General features: G+C 35.1%; 1 protein-coding gene across 11 annotated transcripts in view; it reads left to right on the top strand.

Moving 5' to 3' along the window:
* Positions 1 to 27,239, top strand: part of ctnnd2a (catenin (cadherin-associated protein), delta 2a) — a 579,694-nt gene that overhangs the window by 525,376 nt on the left and 27,079 nt on the right. For all 11 annotated transcript variants that reach the window (XM_073940674.1, XM_068217203.2, XM_073940678.1 and 8 more), the window contains 3 exons: positions 1,859 to 2,093; positions 10,252 to 10,336; positions 26,822 to 26,948. In XM_073940674.1, the coding sequence (XP_073796775.1) occupies positions 1,859 to 2,093; positions 10,252 to 10,336; positions 26,822 to 26,948 (447 nt within the window). The remainder of the gene's footprint in view (positions 1 to 1,858; positions 2,094 to 10,251; positions 10,337 to 26,821; positions 26,949 to 27,239) is intronic.

Genomic DNA, 27,239 nt, shown 5'->3' with positions numbered 1-27,239 from the left:
CAGTGATCATTGTGCTTTGTGATTGCCTGTTAATATCACTTAGTGTGTCTCATGTTTCACTCACACAAACATAAACTCAAGAATCATATTATTTCTCCCAACGGTCAAGTTCTTTATTTTTTTTAAAGTGCTTTGCCAAGTCTTTGTGAATTACACATCCCCTGCTGTTCTTTTAATGTCAGAGTTTCCTCACTTTCTCATATTTTCTTTGCTTTATTCCAGCAGCGTGAGTCATATATCCACTCTGCAGTCAGGATAACACCCCCTCCATAGAAATCCAGTGATGCTTAAACTGACACATCTGACACTCTTGAATCGGCACCGCTCTTGCATTATTATTCTTCAGATTAAGAAGGAATTGTTGCACAATAGTCATACTGACTATGAAAAATGTCATCCTGACTATCATAATTACACCATAATCACCCAATTTTTTACTTTCTTTCTCTTTCTAGTTTTGTGTAAGGTTTCATATCTGAAAGTGTGTCTTAATTTATAATATGGCTTCATATATCAAAGTGTGACCTAATAACTCTTTGTCACTTTATGCTGGACAGCCATACTCATAATATCGCTTTTATGCTGTAATGTGGCTAACTGTGCTTCATTTTTCCAATTGTGTCTTAATAACTTATAAACAGGTTCTGCATCTTTATAGTGGGAATTAACTCATATATTGGCTTCATATCTCCCAATAATGTCACTTGTTGCTGTTCAGTGTGACTAGATACCTCATAATATGGCTTCATATCTCAAATTGTCACTTAATAAGTCACAGTAAAACTGCATGTCTTGTAGTGTGACTTACTAACTCATCATCAGGTTTCACATCTTTGTGTGTGACTTGATTCATATCTTGGCTTCATATCTCAAAGTGTGACTAAATAGCTATGTCATTATGCAGTTCAGTGTAACTTATATTTCATTATATGGCTTCATATCTCATCACGTGACTTACTAACTCATACTTATAAACAGGCTTTATATCTCAAAGTGTGACAAACTATATCTTGACTTTATATCTCAAAGTGTGACTAAATAGCTATGTCATTATGCAGTACAGTGTAACTTATATTTCATTATATGGCTTCATGTCTCATCACGTGACTTACTAACTCATACTTATAAACAGGCTTTGTATCTCAAAGTGTGACCAACTATATCTTGACTTTATATCTCAAAGTGTGACTTGATAACTCTTTATGTCACTTTATGCTGTTGGATGTGGCTAGCTATCTCATAATATGGTGTCATAGCTCAAATAGTCACTTAATAAGTTATAAAAAGGCTTCATATCTTACAATGCGACTTACTAAGTAATTAACGCTTTGTGTTTCATAGTGTGACTAACTCATATATTGGCTTTATATCTCAAAGTCTGATCTAATAACCCTTTTTGTCACCTTAGGCTGTTCAGTGTGGCTAACTATCTCAAAATATGGCTTCATATCTCAAAATGTCACTTAACAAGTCATAATAAGATCATGAGATTAACTCATATCTTGGCTTTATATCTCAAAATCTGACCTAATAGCTTTTTTTTGTCACTTTAGGCTGTTCGGTGTGGCTAACCATCTCATAATGAGGCTTCATATCTCAAAATGCACAACAAACAACTTATTTCCCTTAACTAATGTTAACAAAGATTATGAAAAACTATAATAAATCTATTTATCACTGTTTCTTTATGGTAAACCGTGATCATTATATTCTAGCTTTAAATCTCTCTTGTATTATTATTCTCCAGATTGAGAAGGAATTGTAGCAAAATAGTCACACTGACTGTGAAAAATGTCATCCTGACTATTATAATTGCATCATAATCATCTAGTTTCTCTCTCTTTTTAATTATGTCTAGGTAAATATGCCATGCGAGATCTGGTGCACAGGCTTCCAGGGGGGAACAATGCTAGCGCAAGCAGCGGGGGAACAGCAAACAGCACAGCGGGTAAAACCATGTGCGATGACACCGTTACGGCTATATGCTGTGCCCTACACGAGGTCATCACCAAGAACATGGAGAACGCCAAGGCCTTACGGGACGCCGGTGGCATCGAGAAGCTCATCGGTATTGCTAGGAGTAAAGGAGACAAGTAAGACGTCTTTTTTGACAATAGACAATAATTTGGCTTCTTATAAATTAACTCTTATATATCTACTTTATAATATATATTTTAATCTCATATTGTCTAATCTTTAAGACAATGTAATCTAATAATGTAGCAAACTTTTTAATATTGTGGCCTAATATCTCATAATTTGGCATTATATCTAACAGTTTGGGTTATTTTTTTAAAACATAACCTTATTTCTCATACTTGGCTTGGATTTTATCACTAACCACTTGCAGTGTTGTCTAAGAAAGTCTAAAATGCTGTGAAGTGTTTGTTAAATATTAGGCAATAGCTTTCTTTTTGTTTGGATTTTTTTCACACCTTGAGGCAAGTCAGTTATTTTTTTCACCATAAACTGGAGGAAATAGAGACATTTTATTTTCCAGCTTTATAGTTTCATATTTATGCCAACAACTTTTAAAAGAAAGGAACAGCATGAGTCAGTCCTCAATAAGTGTTTCATGAGCTTCAAGGCCACTGTGTCTACAGATGTTCAGCTGCGTCATGTGTATCCTCAGTGACACGAGTCGCTTAGTGTTTGCTGAACTCAAATGAAAAAGTAAACTTGGAGAACATATTCACTTTTGCCATAATATGCAGCAAGAGCTTTGATGCATCCTTCAAAACAATGCAAAAAGTCCCCAGAGACTGTATGTACATTTTAGCTGAATTAAAAAGCACTTATGTTATCTTATATGACAAGGAGTAATAGGAGTAAACACATGGATAAATCACGCTATTCGCACGTAAATAGACACGTGAATATTTTTAGATTTCTTGATTCATTTGTTTGTCAAATTGCTTCATTCACGCGATGTTGTGAAATTCACTTCACAATAGACGCGGATTCATGTCATGGGCAGGGCTTCTGTCTCCCCGGTGACTCTAGCTTCGTTGCTAAATGGCTAGCATGGATTTTATTGAAAGAATAGCTGTGTTTATGTGCTTTAGGAAGGCTGATAAACAGCGTATATTCGTTCGGCGCCAAGTCTACCAGATCCATTCAGAGGTGCACCCAGCTCTGTGAGTTTGTTAACTCCTCAAGAAACCATACCTGGATGATGGAAGTTTTCAGCGGTGCTTCTGACTGAGCCGAGACGAGCCTCATTCATGCAAATCATGCCGCAGGATGTCTATTCACGTCTTTGCATTGACTTAACATGTAAATTACTCGCACTTGATGCTTCCTCTGCATCTGGTGTGAACGCAGCAGAACCTGTTTTGTTTTCGTTTCGTTTAATTTCTTTTCGTTTCGTTTGTTTATGAAAGGAGTTTTGAAAGCATGTGGTAAATCTTGTGGTGTGGTAAAATAAAATAAAATAAGGATAAAACAAAAAAATAAGGATATATCAAAAAACAAAAACAAAATGTTTTGTTATATTTTATCCTTAGTTTTTGTTTTGTTTTAAATATATTCGAAAGAAGTTTTAGAAGCATGTGGCAAAGCTGATGGTAAAATAAAATAAAATAAAATAAAATAAAATAAAATGCAGGTGATATAGAGGATATAGAGAAAATTATATCATTGAAAATTCTATTTACAAATCATCACCTTGGAATTATAAGGTGCATTTTGAATGATTTTGAGATATTGAACTTAAGTTTTTGCATTCCATACAGCTAACAGTATGTGTGTAACATTGTTTTTTTATATAAAAAGTCTCAAATCGCAGCTTATAAGCTACTTAGAAAAAAAATCACATAATGTAAGTTTTAATTTAATTTTATAAGTTGTCATTTAATAAGAATATGTCAATAACTCAACTTTGACAAAAATGTCAGATAAAACCTTATAAATTATAAAGGTGACGAAATGTCTTATGTGTGTTGAACTGATTTTCAAACTTCCTATTGAAAACATTAAAATATTTCATTTTATATAATTTTTTTCTGTTTTGTTTTGTCCATTTTGTTTTGTTTTATGCGTTTTGTTTTGGTTTATTCATTTTGTTTTGGTTTATGCATTTTGTATTGTTTTGTTTGATCTCTTTTGTTTTTTATCACTTTTGTTTTGGTTTATCCATTTTGTTTTGTTTTATCCAGATTGTTTTGTTTTATCCTATTTGTTCTGTTTTATCCTAATTCTTTTGTTTTGTCCATTTTATTTTGTTTTATCCATTTTGTTTTGTTTTTTTATCCATTTTGTTTTGTTTTAACCATTTTGTTTTGTTTTATCCTAATTGCTTTGTTTTATCCATTTTATTTCGTTTATCCATTTTGTTTTGTTTTGTTTTATCCATTTTAAAACACATAAATGTTTTGTCTTATATGTGTTAAACTGATTTTCAAAGCTCCCTTTCAAGAAAGAGTAAACGTAAACCATTATAATGTTAGTTTTTAGATCCCCTGTATATTGCTTTGCCATTTCATTCTAGACACATTCATCTAATATGCATGCAACAGGTATATCAGCTTCAAACGTGCGTCATTCAATCCAATTTGATGTCAACATCCACTCATCCGTCTGATCTATTTCATAATAATCATGTATTGATCTTTCTACATGCTGCTTGCTTTACTCTCTCAGAAAAAGCCAGCATAGCCAGACTGACAGTTAGTGAGTGAGTGACGAATGCACACTGTCAAAGACATTAGTCTGACCCTCATCAAGCTGACACTTCATGCGACTGCTTCATATCCTCCATCAGCTATTCATACTCTGTGTCCACCCCGTTTGAGCCAATATGGCGGTGACAGCTGCTTCTGGTTTCCTGCTGAGAGGTTATCAAAGGGACAAGCCACTCGGGTGCTTGTTTGTCTAGATATAGCACAAATGCAACCAGTTGATTTAGTAGCAGCAAGTGGCAGCAACGGCATGCTTGTTCCGATATGCATCAGATTTGATTAGGAGCAGTTTGATTCGGTGCAGATTGTAATCAACACAATATGCATGGCAGAGGGAGAGAATACACTCAGCTTGTGGCTGGATGACAGAAATAAAACATTAAAAATAGATTTAATTTGTGGTTAGAGCATCTAGAGAGCATCAATAAAAACAGACATTCAAGCTTACTGTATGACTCAGAGCAGTTAATTTTACCTTGATTACGTTAATCCAATAAAACTTTAGTAGAAAAAGGCTGATTTTCTGTATTTATAAAAAAAAACTGTAAAATATGAGAGAACTTGTGTTGTAAATCCAAACACTGGGATGAATAATTTACTGAAAACCTTGGCCAATTTTCCCTCTAGGTAACACATTACTTGAAGGCGGTTTTAAAAAGACATGTCATGAATTTCCTTAGCTTAGTTATGCCATTTTAATTGCAAAGATGACATTGTTTGAGATGATAAATTGAAATAACCAAATACATCACTACATGTATTTTTTTCTTTGAAATGATAACTTGACATTACCAAGACAACAAAACCTGTCAGTGTCATTTTTTATGGCAACTTGACATTACCAAAACAATGTACATGATTGTCACAAGGTCATTATAAACGTTTCATTAGTATTTTTCTGTTCATTTTTTATCAGTTGCAAAAAAATTAATTTTTTATTAAAATTTCTACACTACCTGACAAAGCCTTGTTTTCTAGATAATCATTTGGTATCAGAATCCTCTAGATTGCGCTGTTTTACCAAAATAAATCATGACTTCATTTTTAATTATTTACGTTAGGTAATCCAGTAATTTGCTTGGACAAAGGTCTTGTCACTATACAATTTTTTTTAGTACGTCTACATTTCTAGCACATTGTATATCTTTTATGTGCTCTATAAAATGCTTTTATCCCAATTTCACTTTACTTAGTGACATAAATTATGCATTTTTACAGTTTAATAACTGTATTATGACTCATAATAAGAATGCATAAGGCAGCTAGGCTCTTATCAACAATATAAAACCATTCACTTATTTGACAGGACAAAATCTATGTCAACTTACTACTAGTCTTTGCAATAAAAACACAAAATAGTTACATTTTTATAAATACAGTTGTCATGACTAACAAATTAATACTTATAAATACATATATGACTAATTAATACTTAGAAATCCATGTATAATGTGTTATGAACAAATATATTATTGAAAAATACATCACTAATAAGTATTAATAAGCTATAAATATTAGATATATTCATGGAATTGTTATGCATGATTATAAATAATCATCAACTAAGCAATAATTCATTATGAGCATGAGCTTTGTAGAAAGTGTAACCATACATTTAATTATTGGATGGAAGTAAATGTATGGTATCATTCCAAAATGTGGGTTGAAATAACCAGCGATTTTTGTAATGTAGAGTCAATAGCAGATCTCATGAAGAGACATCAAATTTAATCACTTTAGATTTTATTCAAACTGTGTTCTTTATATTTCCAGACTTTTTGTACATACTACTTTTCAGTTGAAATTGTGAAATCTGCTTCAGAACGCTTCCGAGCAATACCAACGGCATGTCATGACCGAAATGCTAAAATGAGGGATATAATTTGAGACAGAGCCTGGCTCCGCTGCAGATTTGAGCGCATTATAAAATGATCAATGCTAAAAGCTGAGGGGAGGGACAAATCAAACACAGCTCCACCTCTAAGAATCCACGCTGTCACTTATGAGGAGAAATGATGAAGGATGAGCGACATTCATTTCCTCTATTAAAGCCATGTTCACTCAAGGACGGCAAAGATTTTCCTCTAACTTCATTTCAAGTGGCAATTGTAAATTGTTCCATTGTGTCCTTTGAGCTGAAATGGATTGACTCGGCTCTGCGCAAGACAAAAGACACAGCTGTTCTATCAAATCAGCTGAAGTCAAACAATTTGTGTCATTTCAGAGAACCAAAGGATTGTTTCTTTTGTTTGCGGCACATTGTTAATCATAACAAAAGCTGTAAGATGTTTGCATGGAAAGCTGAGAAAACACGTTGGCTGCATCAAATGCTTCCTTAGGAACAGTCATCTGAGCAATAATGTACCGAGATTGGATTTTCATTTCCTTGTATTAGGCTTTGGTATTTGCGTTTTGATCTTGTGTGAAATCTTTACGTTTTGGAAATGATTTTTTTAAAAGCTTTTGTTTTAGATGTGTCACTGCTGTCTAGATGTACAGGAGATTTGGGTTTGATTGTTGTTTTATGATGTCATTCATCAAAGCATCAAAGGTACACTACGGTTCAAAACACCAGGGCTGATGAGATATTCCCATAGTTTTGAATGTCAATTTGAATGCTTTATGCTGAATAAAATGATTTATTTTAAGGTATATTGTAATTTATTTAAGAATTTTATCCTTCATTTTATGTTATAATTTATTCTTGTTATGACAGCTAAATTTTCACCATCATTTCATGATCACACAATGCTTCAAAACTCAGTCTAATGTGTATTTGTGATACATACATATTTGTGATACAGCATGTTAATCCAAAGAGTAGTTGAATTAAGGATGGCTGACATGAAACTGACATTTTGAAACAGTGTCACTTGACTAATTTGATTTAAAACACCAGATCACATGACTAAAGCGATTCAAAGCATTGATAATTTCAGAAGCGTTCCATGATCTGCAACTCTGCGGTTGACTGATAGGGTTGGAAAAAAATGTAGCCTAGTGGACTGTGCGTGTACACAAAGTAACTGTGTCACAGTTCATATTTCTGTGTTCTCCTTTTGTTGTTATGTCTGTCGCATGGTTGTGTTTGTTTACCTTTCCTTGACAGTGCACATTCCAGTCAGCTGACTAATCAGTGGGGCCACCTGCAACCTATTATTGAGACCTCTGTTTCTCACCTTTAGGGATTCAGTGTTTCTGTTACAAGGATGAAATTTAATCTAATCCAATTGCAAGTAAGTTTATTAGCTAAATTGCTCAGTACAATATACAAGCAAAAGGCTGACAGCAACTCTGGTAGAAAGGGACGGAAAAAAAATCACAAGTGCTGGGGAACAGCAAAACAAGACCTGAACAAACAAGACAGGAACAAACATGAACGACTGAATGCCAAAAGGTGAGAAACAGTGTCCTTAAGTAGATCTCAATATTTGGTTAAAGATGGCCTCACTGATTAGTCAGCTAACTAGAACGCCCACTATAAAGGAAAGGTAAACAAACACAGCCATGCGACAGACATAACAAGAAAAAGAAAACGCAGAAATATGAACCGTGACAAACTGCGCTGCGAGTTCAAATCTCAACTTGTACAAATGCTCTTAAATTATCACTCTGCATTTTAATAATGTTACTTTTTATGATCAAAACAAGACATATTTATTCACAAAGTGTTTTAGTTTCATTTAGATGTCAGACCAATGTTAAAAAAAAACATGTTACAAGAATAGATTATTTAAAAACTAACATCTATAGCTGCATTTCCTTGTATTTGAACCTCTGCATGCTAGTCTTGAAATCTCACCACTGCACTTAATCATATGAAATCTCAACTCTACAACATGGGATTTAACATTCAATTACCTTAACTTCTCTTTGCTGAAGCTGTTCCAGAGCAATAAATTAAAAAGATGGCCACTAGGTTTCACTGTAGAGACACTGTAGAGAGGTTTTGAAACGTTTCAAAGCTTCGACACATTTGCTTTAACTGTTTTAATGTTTCATGAAGCCTCATTTTGCCCATCACTAAGTCGAAGTCACAGGCGAATGGTCAGAACAGGCAGAAAAGCAACATAAACAATGAAACAAAGGTCAAAACAAGCTAGACAAGGCAGGGAAAATGGTTAGAATTGCTCACTTACAGTTAACAAAACTTAGCAACGATGTGTGTGTGTGTGTGTGTGTGTGTGTGTGTGTGTGTGTGTGTGTGTGTGTGTGTGTGTGTGTGTGTGTGTGTGTGTTTGTGTGTGTGTGAGCGTGTGTGCGTGTGCGTGTGTGTGTGTGTGTGTGTGTGCATGCGTGCGTGCGCTGTGTTTATAGTCCATCTGATTAGTCCTGAACAGCTTTAGCTGTGTGATTGCAATCAATGGTGATCTGGAACTGGTGTTAAAGTGCAGGAATGGATGGGATTTGTAGTTCAGTTCAGTGGCAGGTGTGTAGTTGAGTGAATGGTAGGGGAGTGTTCACCAGCAGTCTGCATGGGCAACACTGATCATAACACTGATATTGAAAACCATTGTTGTGGGTATTTTTTATGAAAATGTTGACACTTAGAAACTTGAACAAATGCTATTTTACATTGTTAATCTTAACTAAATAGTTTTTGATACTTCTTTTCTTCTCCTTCCGAGTTAATAATACTACAATTTATATTATCAAACATATTAAATTCCCTCATTTATTTCAGCTTAGTCCCTTTATTAATACGGGGTCGCCACATCGGAATAAACCACCAATTTATCCAGCATATGTTTTGTGCAGCAGATGCCCTTCCAGCTGCAACCCATAACTGGGGAACACCCATACACTCTCATTGTACACAAGAATGAGACAGAAAAGTAATACTGTTACTTATTTCCCACTGCTAATAAACCATATTTTTTACTTCCTTATTAGAGTTTGCAGTGTTTGGATTTAGACATTTTAAAAATGAATGTATGTTGACAAAAATAAAAAAAATATATATTAAAAAATTACAAAAAAAATGTTAATATTTTGAAATGGTGCATTACTTTACATTGTAACATTTGATGGAAGTGAATTTAAAAATGAACTTGCTGTTTAATCAAAAATTAAAGGACAAATATGTTTGCAGTTAACATTAAGAAGGTCACAGTTAGATATATTTAAAATGAACAAGATTAGGCCAGTAAATCTAGCAAATATTGTTGTGTTACTTTCGTCCCTGCTGATGGGGTCAAAAGTAACAATGTGCAACTTTTGTGAAGTTATATTGGAGTTGTTCTACGCTGATACAAAATAACAGCTGATTTTGATAGACCAATGTTGTTGGTAAAAAAAATATATATAGCAATTAAATAGCTATTGAGCCTATTTAATATGATATATTTTTTATATATTTAATTTGATCTATTTTTATATTTAATTTTCAAACATAAATCTTCCACTTTTGTCATCAGATGCCCTTGTTTTCATAGTATGCTTTTTATGATCTGTATCCTGACAATTGTACATTCTTTGAAAATGATAAATGACTGTTGACATCATTGAAAACATGTCCATTTATTGCAGCTGAATGTCTTCTTGACTGTTTTCTTCTCCCTCTGTTTTACAGACACTCACCTAAAGTGGTGAAGGCAGCATCTCAGGTCCTCAGTAGCATGTGGCAGTACAGAGATCTCCGGAGCCTTTATAAGAAGGTAGGAGATTTGCTTCCAACCACGACAGCTGTGTCCCGCTTCATCCGTCCCAACCTGAGGAATTCATTTAACATGCTAACTGATCTCGCCAGAAAATCAAAAAACAAAACAGCACACTTTTACATCCCTCCTCCCAGATAAACATGTGCAATCTACTATTTATTCAGCACAACACTTTGTATCTGCCTGCAAACATTAATCCACGATGACTAGCAAAGAATGCTCTATTGAGCAGTGTAGCGGCCAGGCTGAAGAGTTACTTCCATTCAATAAATGCTTGTTGCAGCTCCTATTGTGTGAATCTGTTCAGACGACTCCCTCTCAGATTATTGAGGCAAACTTTGGCCTTGGATCACGCTTACTGTATTCAGAGTGTATTGTGCTGTCTGAAAGGCATTGCGAACAGACTGACGTGAAGAGACCTTGGACGAATGTTTCCATATTTCAATGCAACAGCAATTAGAAGCAGACTTTCAAACTGTCTTCTTTTTTAATTACCAAACTAAAGCTTATTAGCTTACATAATCACACTGCAGCAACTCATATATGGCATGGAGATGTGGTCAAAAGGAGTTCATCTCAAGCCTTAGAAAGGTGATTTAAAGTCTGTGTGGACCGGAAGTTGCTGCTGACTTTTATTTCAGCATGATGATGTGCTTCCAACTGAAATGGAATATTGAGTAGGGGCTGGGTTTCTTTTTGTGTGACTGCTCTCATCTTTCACTCGCAGCAAACTACTGGTTGGAGGGGCATAGCTAAGTATATTTCACCCAAACTGACAACATCATGCTGCGTTTACAGTGCACAATTTTCAAAGTAGTCATGTCACTGATGTTTTTACACTGCATGACTCTCTGGGGTAGCGTTCCGTCGCTGCTTTGTCTACACTGCAAGACAGATCGGCGTCAGAGCGTTTCACACTGCATAACTTTAAAATAGGAAGAATCGCTGACAACTTAGTCTCGGTCCACAAACTACTGGACATCTCTCAAAACCCAATACATGTGAGAAGTAGGATGGAAACAAAGCAAAGTCACATAGCATATCTTTTGTTATTAACTACATAATGAGAAAGACGCCTTTATTGCATTTGAAAATGTATGTATTTTGCTCACCTGGCCTTTGAAGGGAATTAGCAATTTCTTTCAAACTTGTTTCTTTGTTGACCCGGTTGCGGTATTGCTCATATCAAACATATCAAACAGACACGTGTGCTCCTGCCAAATTTCCACTAGTTTTCCCTCCATTTCTTGGGTCCAAATAGACTGAAAAGAAGCCTTTTTAAATTCTCCCCCAACCTCCTGCTGTCATTCAGATACTCATACTACTGGATGCTGCGCTCTCATTGGCTGAAGGTAATCGCCGATGTTATTTTCAATCAGTACACATTTCACACGGCATGATTTTGAATTGTCGACAGGTCCAGATACTTAGATCGCGTCTATAATAGGTCACACTATGTGATTGTTACTCACGTGAAAGAGCACTTATTTGACTGTGATTTCAGGCATTTGTCGGCCACTTCTCAAAACTTTTCGGTGAGTCAAAATCTAAGCTAAAATCATGCAGTTTTAACTCAGCATTAGAGAAAGACTGCCAATCCAGAACAGAAGCAAATAGATATATTTTGATTAAAAACTGCCAAAGTTGTTTTTTGTTTATGCATAGCAATGTGTGCCAGCAAAATAAGCATTAAAAATATTGATTTCATGAGGACTTTATATGGTTGTTGAGATGGGCTGGTCTGAAAATTCCAGAAACTATTTTCATGCACAACCACCTCTACTCTGTAAAAATATCTATAAACTAAGAGTTTTACATAATTTCTGATTCATGTGTTTATTACAATTTTATCCTTTTATTTATGCTTTTGAACTGAATTACGGGACATTGATCTTTCTTAAAACCACTTTTAACCCTTGAAAAGGTCAAAAAGGTTACTTTTATCAACATTTTTATTATAGTTTAAAGTGATATATTGTCTGGGTTGGTGCTGTATATTACAATACAAGAACTGCCAGTACATTTTCTGCTATTTTACAGACTTATTTCTCTCTATATAATTTCTTATGCATTATATTATTTAAAACTACTAAAATGTCAATAAAAGTCACTTTGTTAAACTGTAGAGTTAAATTTTTAACATCAAAAGTCGACAGAGCAGAGATCAAGGTCCGATAATGCAATTCACAACTGTAAATAAACGGAAAACACTTGTGAATTACTAAATACAGAAACTGTTAATTAATTTATATTGCTTGCAGTGTAGGGTTTAAAGATAGTTGTCAAAAAAGGAAAAAAGGAGCAGCTGCTCTGTTTGTGAAAATGCCTTGTTTATACCAGAGGTGAAGGGTGAATGACCAGTTCATCTGATAGAAAGGTAACGTCAGTATCCGGTAGTTTAAAGTTCATGGTTTTTTCATTTGAAAGTATTTGTCTAATAGATAAAAGTCAGAGGTGACAGTGATAGACTTTGCTGTAGTTGCCTGTTATTTAGCACATTAACAGTTACTCATTGTCATAGAAATCTCTGTCCACGTTTCCTGATCTGATGAGTTTCAACAAAGACTATGGATGTAGATCTTTTCAATGTGGTGATGTCATTGTTTATCAATAGCCCCTTTCACACATACAGACCTTTCCGGAAAATTGCCGGCAATTTTCCGGAAAGGTTGTATGTGTGAACAGGTCCTTTTTGAAAATACCGGTAAATTCGTTCTGGCTATTTTCCGGAAAGAGAAGTTGTAGCATTACTGGCAATTTGTGTGAACGCAAAAGGAAGATTGCCGGAAAGAGCGCTTGCACGTCTAGAACGTGCTGACGTGAGACATCTGCTTTAACCAATCAGAACAGTCAGATGCATTCACGTCCGCGTGGTTTATGAGAATAAAAGCTTTTGAATATTTTTCCAGACACATTTAGCTGCTAGAAATTAGTCAGATAACGTTTATATGTTCATCTTAATGCCAACCGTGTAATTAATTATCGATAAGATGCTTATGATAAGCCATTGTTTGTTTACCTTCAAGCTTTGCGTGTGCCCATGAAACAGCTCATGGGCACACACACATCATGTACATCTCGATATGCAAAAGTGTTTCTCTATGTTTTCATCGAAGTTGTTCACTATACTGATCCATCCACAGAGTTTATGGTGTAATCAAATGTTTACAAACACAAGCCAGCCGTTTAGAGGTCATTTCTGGTTAATGATGTCAGAATTTACCGGTATTTTGGAATGGATGTGTGAATGCTCTTTTCCGGAAAAATTCCGTAACGTCCTCGCCTGTTTGAACAGTGCTTTTTTGTATTTACCAGTAAAGTCGTTCCGGAAATTTTCCAGATATTTACAGGTATCACTGTGTGAAAGGGGCTATTGTGTAAACATTTTTCAAATCTCTAAAGCCATGAAAATTAAAAAAAATGTAAATTGGAAAATATGTTAAAATCATTGTTATTGTTTACATCACTCAAAAGAATCTATTCAAAGACAGTTTTCTAGCATTACTATGAATAGGGAAAGTGTAATGCTCAGTATGGCCACCACAGCAAAGGAAGTCCCGCCTCAAGATCAAAACAGCCAATCATCATCTATAGCAGTTTTGTGGGGGAGGGGTCTGTACAGATTCGCTTGTTTGTTACAGCAAGACCTATCGACTACTTTGTGACAAACATCTTATCACCTCCCACCAGTTTTTGTGTCCTTCCAGTGTTGTCCTCCAGTATTTGCTCAGCTTTTGTTTTCATTGTTTAGAACTGCATTTTCTGGTTACCATTAAAACAGCCATAAAGAAAATTGATGTTGTGCCAATATTTGCACATTTGCACAGTATAGCTGGAGAGAACTGGAAATTATGCGTATGAAATGTTATTAGATATTAAGATACAACAGTAATGGAACAGCTCACTTCAGATTTTGTTGCTAATTTGAAATATATAATTTATTTGCAAGCTCAGCAAACCGATTTTCGAGTTAACTAACTTGAATATTGAATATTGAATATTGCTGCTGCAGCATTCAGATTAGAAGGTCAGAATTTGCCACAAACAACATAAACCCATGGACCTATCCTGCCTTGTATAAACATAAGACTGCTGTTGTGTATTGTTCTGATTCATATTTTTTTGTCATTTTGGGCTCCTTTGTACCAACTGAGCATTGTTTAAATGCCATAGCCTATTGGTGTTATTGCTGACCACCTCTATTCTTTTATGACCACACGTTATGATGGCTACTTTGAAAAGGACAAGATTGAATCAGCTCAAATAATTTTTGAACCTGATAATTAATTCACTAAACGGAAATTCTCTACACAGTCAGCGTATCTTAATTCAACCCATGCTCATTGGAAATACGCGCTTCAGCCTACATTTTTGTTAGACACAATATACATTTCTCAAGGTACTTTTCAGATAAAAAAAAAAAGATTAGATGGTGATGTCTAAATTTTTTCGAATCTGAAATGCATTCCTTAAGACACATTTTTCTGTACAATTTAAATACAAGTCTATTTTTATATTACCTAGTGGTTCACTGACTAGGCAATTATTTAAATAGCACGTTTTATATACAATGCTAATTCAAAGTGCTTTACATATACAAGAATAAAAGAGACAAGTATGGGAAAATAACAAAGAATAAAAATGTTTAAAAACAGATTAAAATGTGTTAAACGGGTTTTAAAAGAATAAAAAAGAAAAGAAAGACATAATAGTGCGATCTGTCGGACGTAGCACAGTGCTCATTCCGTAAAGGCACAGCTAAACTGATGTGTTTTTAACTAGATTTGAATGTGCCTAATGTTGGAGCACATCAGATCATTTCTATAGGCTGAACAAGTAAACTCTTAAACCCAGACAACAATGCTTTCAAAAGCAAACGTTAGAGAAAAGTGTAGTTTTACCTTGATTTTACATTGCTTTTATCTCATTGTGGAACCGTGTTTCACAGGACTTGATCCTAAGTTCTCTGCATCCAAAGTACAACACACAAATGATCTCCCGAGCAAACCGAATATGGCAAAAAGTTGTCCATATGAAGATGGGCAGGTGATGCAAAGTTGTGTTGTGGTATTTAATTGGGTTTGTGCATAGAATTCCATTAAAACATTCCTTAATTCATTGATAATGTCCTTGTAACTACCATTAGTGTAAAAATAGGAACAAACATGGATAGGGTCAAGCTTTTTTCTCTTTTTGTAGGTCATATATGTCTTGTGTTGGCATTTTCCCTAGTTTCATGCTTTATTTTACATATTGCACAGATAATTGCTACTTGATGGGTTTGTCTGTCTGTTCTTTTGTTTTTCTGTCTGCAAAAACTATAATATAAAAAATATTCAAAAAAGTTGATAGGGTCATGCTGCCACATAGCATTCATTTTGACTAGAATCTGCAGTCAAGTGTACTGCATGTCGAAGTCTTTGCAGTTTAACAAAAATGTAGGCTGAAGCAAGTATTGCCTGTGTTTTCTCAATGCAAGAGCGCATTTATTTGTTTGTGAAAGAACAAGAGATTTAGAGAGGCCAAATTATTGAATGAGTCCTTTCAGAAAATGTGAGAAAAGAGCTAATGCTGCAATTAACCTAAAGAAAAAAAAAAGAAAGCCATTTCAAGTTGGATGTAAACCTGCAGAAGACCTACGATAAAAATATCCAAGGTCAAACCAAACCAAAATGCCCCTAAATGAACTCGAGTTCTGACAGACCACCGTCCCGCCACAAACACATGAAACCTACAGGCTTCGAGAACACACCGTTCCCCTTCGCTGAGCAATCTCTTATCCTGACAGACACATCGATGGGTGCTGAGGAACATCCCGGACTGAGCTCTGTAATGTGTCGCTTTGCCCACTCAGCTCTGTGGAAAAGGCGCTGAAGAATTACAGCCCACGGAGACGGCGACGGATGCCATGCTGACCTTTAAAGATGAGAAAAGGCCACGAGCTCACTGCCTGCACCAAGATTACTTTAGAAGTGTGTCTGCGGAAATGGAGCCAAACCCAGAGAGCATGGCCAATACACAAAGCCTGTTTTGCAAATGTCTTTAATGATATGTAATTATGTTTGTTTTTGAGTCAAGCTCGCCGGCGTCAAAGCGGATTTCGAATTACGAGCTTTAATTTTGTCTGCACATACTAATAATTACCCTCTCACATGTCTTTTTAATATATTTAGAGGGTTCGACGAAAAGGTAACATGCATGGATTATAATGAAAGAAAGTAATTAGATAGTACGCGATTCCCATTATGCTAGCTGACTAAATATCTGTAAATAATATCGAACAATAGACCATGCCTTCATATTTGTGTCTGCATGCCGCCTTGAGGCAGGTTATCGAACTGCTGCTTCAGCTGATGCAGATAAAGTGACAAAGTCAAGGCCGTGAAGGACAGCCAGCGATATAGATGCATTGTAAAATCTGAAGTATTGCTTATTATATACAGATCCCACATTGATTATTTTATTTTATTTATTTATTTTTTTATTTTATTTTATTTTTTTTTTTTTGAGATACAGAGCTCACAGTCTATTTAGACCCCTCCGGGCAGGGTTAGTGAGGATTTTTAAAAACCTAACCTGTTCTCTTCAACCCAGCTGAGCCCTGGAAATGTCACCGGGGATGGTATTAAGCAAAGGGCAGCAAGAAAGAGATTGCTATTATTAACATTTGCAGAGCCCCGTCTCTCATCTCATCAGTGCATAATGACAGTTTTTCCAGTAGATGTGTGTTTCGCTCCCTCCGTTGAAATGAAAGGTGTCAATTGGATGAGTCGGGGCCACCTGAGGCGCGATTCTTCATGTTTTCGGGTGGTGTGATGGATGAAGCTGAGAGAGGAAAGGAACACAAGAGAGGAGAAAGGCGAAAACAAGAGGTTTCGGAAGCCAGACACCTCCCAAGGCTGTGAACAATGGCCTTGTGCCCAGGAAGCATCTGTGATTTTTTTTCGGCTTTTTGCTTTCGATGCTTCTAGCTAGTATGAGAGGAAGTTCTGTGTTATGGAGTTAAACAGTGTTTAATAATATACTCAGTATTAAATAATGTATTTAGTGATTTGTGTCCAGAATGCTGTATTATACTTTGGTTGCTTATTATAGATTGTCAGGTTGAATTAATAAATTTTTTTTTCAAACATTTGAACTAGGGCTGCACAATATGAGTTTAAGCATCGATATCGCAATGTGTTATCTGCAATTTTCACATCATAAGATATGCAATGTTGAGTCTGAATTATTGTTGATCAGGATCTACAGAATTTTATTTACAGTAATTACAGTGTTTATATGGAATTTTATGCAAAAAAAAAAAGTTTTTTTCTCACTTAGAACGTTTGTCTTGTTTCTAGTCCAAATATCTACATTTCAAAGTGAAAACAATATTAATTTTCTTGCCCCACTCACAGATTTGTTTGTTTTAAGGAAAAACTTTTTTAGAAAAGTTTAAAACAAACAATATTTTAACTTGAGCTAAGATTTTTTAGAAATTATGAGGCAAAGTAAGAAAATATTTTTTTTACATTGTAATTATTCAATTTCTGTACAATGGATACTGTACATTGTTTCTTAGCAAAACTTCAGCATTTCTGAAACCTCATAATATTTTTTTTACAATAGTGATCAGTTGTAGTGATTTTGGGGTTTGTTTGTTTTTTGTTTTGATTTTTTTTTTTAACTCTTGTGTGTGGATTTTTGGAGGACAAAAAATGCAAATGTCAGAAGCTATTATACAACTGTCATATAAAAAAAATGTTCACAGAGAAGACTTAATTATCAGCATCAGGCCTGATGTGAACGCATAAAAGTTATTAGATTTTAAAGGGATAGTTCAGATTAGGAAAATTACTTCAGCATTTACTTTATTTTCAGCAATTTCTGTAACTAAATACTGTTAGACTTCACAGAAAACCATCAAATAGTGCTATTTAAATTATCTTATGAAAGTATTCCATATCACAGTACTTATCACAGAAAAACAAAATATTGCAATATCAGATTTTCCAATATCATCCAGCCCTAGTATGAACAATCAAACTTTTTCTAAATGTTTAATAAAATATTGTCACTTTATTTCTACCCTCAGAATAATGAATGCAATCATCACCAAATATTGATTCTCTTTCTTTACTCTTCTGACTTTAAAACTGCTACCATGTGTTCTAATACATTTAATCAAATGTCTAAAAAAAACCTTTTTATTTTATGTTATTTCTGCTCCAAATTACTTTTTTATTTTAAATTCAGAAATAATGTCTTGAGTAGTTTACAGGAAAAAATAAAATCTTACTCAAACATATAAATGTATACTGTAAATCCAGAGAACCCAGGCAGTTTTCAAGTAGTCTCTTGATGTTTTAATTAATATCAATATGGCCATTAAATATAGATTACCCAACAGGCACCTTGATTGATTCTAAAACTGTTCTGTGATCAATTTTTGGTGTGCTTTGTTAGATCATATCAAGACATCAAGGTAGTCGACTGACATCAAATCATTTTGCATTTTGATGCGTTTTTAGATGTAGATTTGACCGTCAACCTAACTTCACAGTGTAAAACATGTTCCTGGATTAACATCTATGTTGATCCTGGAATAACGTTCTGATCAGCCAATCATAGTTAAGGCATATGTTTACAGTTTATGTTAAGTTTAGGCTTACGGTTAGGTTTATGCACTTCTACATAATAGTTGTCTAACTTTGATTTGGGGAAGAATTTACAGTTATGGTTGGGTTTAGGGGGTAGGGATTAGGTATAGATTACATTTTCCAACAAAAATGACGTTCCAGGATCAACATGATGTTTTGACATTAATGTGCCGGCTGGGTAAAGGTTGAATTTATACTCCATAAATAAATTATTTGAGTTAACCTCTTAAGGCCCAAGCTGTTTTTTACATGCATTTTTTTTATTTCCCTTTGCTATTTGGGCTTATTGGAACCTAATTAGAAGTATCATCTTTTGATAGGATGTACTTTTAGAGAAAAATTATGTCCATAAATGTGGACTTATGGTCCTAATTTAAATCAAACACTTTTTCCTCACTGTTTTCAATGCATATATAACATATAGATTTTTTTTTACTTTGACTATCAGAGAGTAAAAACAACACTTTTTCCAATTTTGGACAGCTAAAAATAGTGTTTAGGACATTTCATTTGCTGCAAAACAGTTGCAAGATGACACTGTATGTCTGTAACAAAATATAAACATTCAAAGCATTTTAAATCCGCTTGTTAAGTGTGGTGTCACGCGAAGCGGCTTCCGAGTCCAAGCGCCCTATTCATCTGAATGGGGAGACTCGTGAAATGGTAATAATAAACGTTTACAAAGCTATTTAATGCTTTCGAAAATCACGATCGCAGTATATATGTCCATGCCTAATATCCGATGGCCAGAAAGTGATTAATTTTTTTATAAATTGTTACATTTTTTGTATTTGTTATGCAGCAAGCCCAGAGATTGTTGTGTACACTATGATTTTATATAAAATTAACTTTAATGTGTGATAAGAATAAAACATGATCATAAATGAATGATTTCTCCACTCAGATGAATGGCAGCTTGGACCCGTAAACAGTATTACATACGTCACAAACACGTCACCACTTAACAAGCGGATACCCACTAAAGAGCTGAAATGTGCTGTCCACGTATGTGGACACTCAAGCCCTAGAAGGTTAATGCATTGCATTTATGATCTAAGATGGATCATATGTATGCCTTCAGTAAATTGATTTTCAAACAACATTTAAAAATTGCAAAGCATAAGTATGGCCGTCAGTGGGTAGCACGATCGCCTCACAGCAAGAAGGTTACTGGTTTATGCCTCATTTCTGTGTGGAGTTTGCATGTTCTCCCTGTGTTCACGTGGGTGTCATCTGGGTGCTCCGGTTTCCCTCACAGTCTAAAGACATGCAGTATAGATGAATTGAATAAACTAAAACTGGCCATAGTGTGTGTAAAAGAGTGTGTATGGTTGTTTCTCAGTTTTGGGTTGCAGCTGTAAGCATCCGCTGTGTAAAACATATGCTGGATAAATTGGTGGTTCATTCCGCTGCGGCGACCCCAGATTACTAAAGGGACTAAGCCAAAAATGAATGAATGAATGAATGAATGAAAGCATACATATCAATGCTTTACAACAATAAACTCCATTTAATTCCTACAAAGTTACAGAAACTGATCTAGTTAGACAGAAGTCTTTGATGAAAGTGCAGACGCCTCCCAACTGTATCTACTAATAAGGTGCATGTGTTTGTGAGAAAAAAGCCCAGAAGCTCTTGGCTTGATTTACTCAGTATGACGTAGAGCCGGACTAAGATGAAGTGAAGTTCTAGCCTGAAAGAAGAGAGAAGTTGCTTATGCCATTGATCTGGAGCCTGAAGCCTCACTCATGTTGTGCTGAGAGGTGTTACATTCAGCCTGGCAGCCTCCTGAGATGCAATCCCACAGTCATCCCTCCTCAACGCTCTGCGCAAGGAAGTATCAGGCTAGTCAATTGCCTCAGCAACCCAAGGGAGCCAACGCAGCAAGAGCAACGCTCCTGGCTCCATCCGCCTCTGGGAGTATAATAATGAGCGCTTGCCATTGGCTTGCTTCAGTGCACATTTCCACACCAGAAGTTTTTTTTTTTTCAATCTGACTCTTAAGCAGCATTATTGAGAAATCACGAGTAGGCAGGTTGCCATTAATGACTCATCCTTTGCATGGTCTGCTTGGTCTTTTCAGTCTTAGTCTGAGTCAGAATCAGCGCTTCATGCGTTCATATGGAATTAATGGAATTAATAGAGTTTTTGGGCCTTAAATGATGTGCATTTACCATTTTACACCTCGAAAGCATCAATCCAGTGCTCTTGGGACTGATGAAGGGAGCGCAGTAATCACATTCAAACTCAGTCTTCCTTGAATGTATTGTTTTCAAATGGCTTCAAAGGCTGTATCCATCCTTTCAGGTGTCTTTTATTACACAGCCAGCCCAACCACGCATCATCGTAAAGCTAAAAGTTTTATTTATTCATGTGGTAACCTAAAAGTAACACTTTAAACCGTGTCAGGAAAAAGAAATCAGTCTCCTATACTGAAGAGCTATTTAACAAAATTTCTCTAAATGTCTTCTTTTATGTCCAAAGTTGGCCCATTGTTACCTTTGATTTGGCCCACCATCCCATCTAAGAAAAGAGTGAGAATGATGGAGACGGTTGGGGAGATCGCCTTTCATTGTGTCTAATTTGACATAACCTTTTTTGATGGTTTGTTTTATTGCTTAGATACAAAAAAAGCAAACTGAAATTAAATGCTTCAATTAAATGAATCTGATTTTTTAAAATGTAAATACTGTCATTTGACGAATAGCGGACTGCAGCATCTGCGAGCAAATAAAGACAACAACTAGTGTAACTCCATTCTGTTATAAATGAGATTGTTTTTACTATAATAAATAAAAACTGTATTAGGTAATATAAAGCAATGTTTTCTAGTTATTTTTAAACATTCTAAATAGATTAGGAAATTACCCATAACAACTATAATTACCTTCGGCACACTAGCCTCAATTAAGTTTGATTTTTGGCCCTTTTTAAGAAAGTTTTTAAGAAAGAAGTTTTGGCACCCCTCTTCTATACAGTGATAAATACTTTGTCGACTACCATTACATTATACTTTCTAATTGTGAAATTACTCAAAATGACATCAAAGCAAAGCACATATTTGCAATTATATATTAATTTTGTCAGTCTAACAGTATTTTTATGCATACTGTAGCTTTCAAGTGTCTTTTATTGCACGGCCATGCTAACTATAGAGGACCAGAAGTGCCAGTTAGAAATAAAATAATGAATCAAATTATCAGTTTAATAATTAAGGTATTAAAATGTGTATAAATGAATCACAATTTAAATAGACAATTAATGGACTAGTAAATAGACATATTTAAATTGTTTTTATTAAAACTGATTTTAAATGTCATTTAATAAAGCAATAAAACAATGCATTTACACATAATTTTTAAGTTAACAAATAAATAAAACATTTTATAATAAGTTAATTTAAATCATGTTTTAAAACATTGATTAATCAAACAATATAAAGTGTTTTAATTAATCATTTAAAATGCTTTTAAATGCACACTTAAAATAGCTTTTTAAAAATGCATTTGGCAAATGCTTTTCTCTCTTTATTTGCAACTTGCTTTTCATTTAATTTTGCTACACGCTTTTCCTGAGATGAAAATAAATTAAGTTTGAAATGCCATTGGACAGTCCACATATAAGGGCAACCAATCAACTTTCGCCTCAAGTCAAGCTAAACCCTCTTTCACATGTAAATGAAACACGCACTGTCATTGGACAGAGACAAAACCACTGCTCATTTAAGTGGGAGTTTAAAGATCAGCGAAGCAACTCAAATGATTTCTGTTAAAGAAATTCTCATCTGGATTATCAAAGTCTGTATAAAACAAAATGTACAGTTGAGGAGTGATGTGTGTATATATATATATATATATATATATTTTTTTTTTTTTTTTTTTTTTTTTTTATTATAGCCTATTTTATTTCTAACCGGCATTTCTGGTCCTCCATACCTAACTGCCCATCATCATAAAGCAAAAAAAATTAAAATTATTTATTCATCTTTTGGTAACCTAAAAGTTCAAGTAACACTTAAAACAGCGTGAGCAAAAAGAAATGACAAAGTCTTCTACTGAAGAGGTCTTTATAGTCGACAGGCGACAATTGCAGTTTTTTCACCGTCCTGTGCTTCTCTTCACGCCCTTTGGAGCCTTCAAATACCTGTCCAATGTCATTATTTGCAACAAGCACATTAGGTGGAGAGTGGTGGTTTCTCCTGCCTGAGTTTCTGCCGTGTTGGGAAAGTGGGGCAGCTTTGAACTGCACTGAGTCACAAGGACCGACCCTTTGATCTGCTCCTCACCTTTCCAACAAAAGGAATGTCATGGAGGGGCAAAATGGGATGTCAAGGGTGGTGTTCTCTGTCTCTGTTTAAAAAAAAAAAAGTATATAGGTCAGACTAGTTTTCAGCCATTCTCATTGTTTTCTTGCTGTATATCTTTTGCCTCTGATTCAGTTAGCAAAACTGCACCATGTTCTGAAACCTCATAAGATTTTTCTGTTATAGTGATCAGTTGTACTGATTTTTTTTTTACTTGTTCTTGGGTTTTGAAAAATCATACAGTTCCATAGAGGACAAAAATGTAAACATTAGAAGCTATCATAAAACTAATCATAATTTTTAAAAAAATCACTAACAGAGATTTATTTATCAGCAACGGGCCTCATGATAACAAAATCAATTATTTGATCAAAAATTATTGAATTATATAAAGGTCTACTTCAGCCTAAAAGGAATATTACCACATAATTTACTCTCCCTCATGTCGTTTTAAACCTTTATGAGTTTATTTCTGATGTTGAACATAAAAGAAGATACTTTGAAGAATGCTGTTTGTTTCAATGGGTGCCAGGTAACAACAATTTTGTAAATGTCTTTTGTGTTCAACAGAACAAAGAAACTCAACCTTCACTTGTCCAGCACTCTGTCTACATTCCCCTAGAGGTCCCCATGTTGCCTTCTGCCTTAGCTCTTACTTGTGTTTTGTTGTTTACTTAATTTCGATCACCTGTGACTTGTTTCAGCCTGTGTTTTTCAGTTGTCACTTTTTCAATGTTCTTATGTTTTTGAGTCAGTACCCTGTGAACTTGCCTAGAGTTCCTTGACCTCCTGATCTATGCATAGTAAGACCCTGTTGCTTGCACCCTTATTGTTTGTTTGTTTTCTCCCATCAGGGAGTTTTCTTTGTATGTTTATAATACTGTTAAAACCTTTTTGAATGTCTCCCCACCAGAGACACGGGTTCAATACCCGCTTGTCATAACCTACTTTTCTTTAAAAAAAAAAAAAAAAAAAACACTTTGTGGGACATTTAACTGTGTACTAACTCTTCATTCGAGTTTACTTTATAAATGTTAGAAATTAATGTTCTATATGGTATTAATATGAGTAGTATGAATGGAAATCAGATGCACTACATCCTCAACTTGTCATTACCTACCTGCTTAAATTTGTTCACATGGCCTTATTTTAAAGTGTTTGTTGAATGTACACTTCAGAGTCTCACTACTGCTTTTTAAGTAAAATCGACTTTTTTTTTAATTCGATAAATTCAGACATACTACTCAGCTCACATACTGTTTTTCACATACTATACAGACCTTTTGCTTTGTTGCTGCGTGGAGGTGGCCTCGCGACCAGTTTCTTCCAGTAGGATGCTTAGAACTTACGTTTACAGCGTTTACAACTGGTTAATCTTAATCAAAAAATGGTTGTCAATACCATTTTGAGTAGCTTATAGGGAGTGTTTTTGTGATCCACAACTTTGTGTGTTAAAGCTGTTACACTTCTGTCAGATGTAGTTCTAGCGCAAGAAAAAAACATTCCTAATTCAGTGTTTGCTGTCAGATAAGATGCTGAAATAAAGCGTTGGCATTCCCGACCTGTCAGCTGTTATACTGTACTGCAGGAGCTCTTCAATGCACACACACACACACACACAATAGATCACTGCATTATACTTTAGAGCATATTACTGGCATGAAACTTAACAGGTATGTAAGCCATGCAATTTCCAAAAAAAAAGAATCGTACATGACTGATACTCTGCTGGCTGATTTGCATGTTGATTCTAATCGGGAGCCGTTTATGTTTCATCTAGTTAGTTTGTAGGATTGTGTGGGATTTGCCATGGTATGTGTTTTTCTGTCATTTTAAAAATGCCACTTTACTTTCACTTTGTGCTACTTATTCAATCAATGTGCCAGTGGGACAGTACAGGCTGTGTGTGTGTCAAATATTTTAGTAAATTACATTTGTTACATGTGTTACAAGTTGGTTATTTGAAAACAAAACAGAAAATGATCACTTTAGTGATGACAAGGCTTCATTTAGCTCTTTGTGGCGGGCTAAGAGCTAAGCTAAAGCTAGCACCACACCGGCTCTCTTCAACCAGCATCTTTCTCGCCAGTGTACGGTCACTGGTGAACAAAATGGATTAGATTCAGACTGCTCCCCCAGAGGCTGCTTTTATTGTTGCGGGGGATTTGAATCACTCAAACTTAAAGATAGTGCTCCCCAAATTCCATCAAAACATTTTCTGCCACACAAGGGGAAACAAAACCTTAGACAATGTTCACTGCATTTCGTTGCATTGTACTTGCATATGTGTAATGACAATAAAGTTGAATCTAATCTAAATGGCACAAGATGCCATTTGCAAATGCAAATGTTGTTTTACATTTCTATTAGATCACATTTTTTAAACAATCAGTCTAGGAGGTGGCGCTGATCGACAGCATTATTAGTTCAAATATGTTAAAAGCAAGTGCTAAAAACCAGGGACTAGTTTGCAAAAGTAGGTTTTTATATATTAATTAATATTTAATTAACAGTATTAATGTTGTTTGTTTCAAAGTGTTCAGTATGGGCAGGCCTATCATATGATATGTATTTTGTGTGGCTGTGCAAAACTGTGTGTAATAACCAATCAATTACAACCTCAAAAAACACAAAATCACCCCCTAGTGGCAGATTTCTTTCAAAGCTCTTTCAGACCTCTAGGTATACAAGCAAAGCACAATGGGTTATTTTGCATTCTAAGAAAAAGGTCTATAGTAAGGTAGTATGCAAATGTATTACTCCTTTGTGGACTTGGGCAAGGGCAACCCCTGGTGTCTAGTGCGAATGAAACTAATTACATGTAAGAGATTTTTTTTCCATGATAACACAATAATTAAAAAAAAAAATTGTAAAAAGGATTTAGAGCTCAACCACTCTCACTGGCTAAACTGTGATAAAAACAAGACACTTGTCTTTTTTAAAGGGGTGAAGCCATTAGATGTCCCACATTGTCTTTATATTTCAGCTGAGATTTCTTCAAACATAGAATAAAAATTTCACAGAACTTTACGGGACCTTTAGCTGCGTACTACATTTGAATTAAAAATTACTTCACAAACACTATAAATGTATGTTCTATATAGTATTAATACACGTAATATGAATAGAAATCGGATTCACTACATCCTCTATTTGTCATTATCATTTGACCTACCTTTTTTGTAATTTGACATTTTTCTTAAATAAAATGAGGTGATCAGACACTTAGATCTCAGCTGTCCTTTTCAGTGGCATCCGTTTATCTTCTGCTCCAGTCACACATCACACAGGTTTTCTCCACAGCTGCTGAACTCCAGATCATTCCCCCATTGATCTCTGTACCTCCATCCGCTCATTGATTTCTGTAATGATTCCACACCAGGAGGCTTTAAACCACGCTGACAGAATAACAGTGGGCTAATGTAGCGTACATAGATCCTGAGGAAAGCATATTGTGTTGTGTATCTAGTAGACCAAATAAATGAATTAACGCATGGTATTATAGACTTTTCTCTGTCTCGCTCTTTATTTTTCTAGGACGGCTACTCGCAGTATCACTTTGTTGGCTCTGCCTCAACAATAGAGAGAGACAGGCAGAGGCCGTACTCATCCTCACGCACCCCGTCAGTATCACCGGTCCGGACGTCCCCTAACAACCGATCGGGTGAGTGTACATTTGTGACCTTTCATAAAAAAAATAGCTCATAGACAGTATTGTGACAGAAATAGACAGAAGTTCAGATCTTCAGTCTGGATTTAAAGCTATTACACACAGAAGCCTGATTCTCTCTTTATTGACACTTTAGTAAAACTATTAAACTGATGGGATAGATAGATAGATAGATAGATAGATAGATAGATAGATAGATAGATAGATAGATAGATAGATAGATAGATAGATAGATAGATAGATAGATAGATAGATAGATAGATAGATAGATAGATAGATAGATAG

Source organism: Danio rerio, chromosome 24 (assembly GCF_049306965.1).
Source record: "Danio rerio strain Tuebingen ecotype United States chromosome 24, GRCz12tu, whole genome shotgun sequence".
In the NCBI taxonomy this organism is placed as follows: Eukaryota; Metazoa; Chordata; class Actinopteri; order Cypriniformes; family Danionidae; genus Danio; species Danio rerio.
The sequence above is the reverse complement of the archived record's forward strand: the minus strand, read 5'-3'. Positions and strand labels throughout refer to the sequence as shown.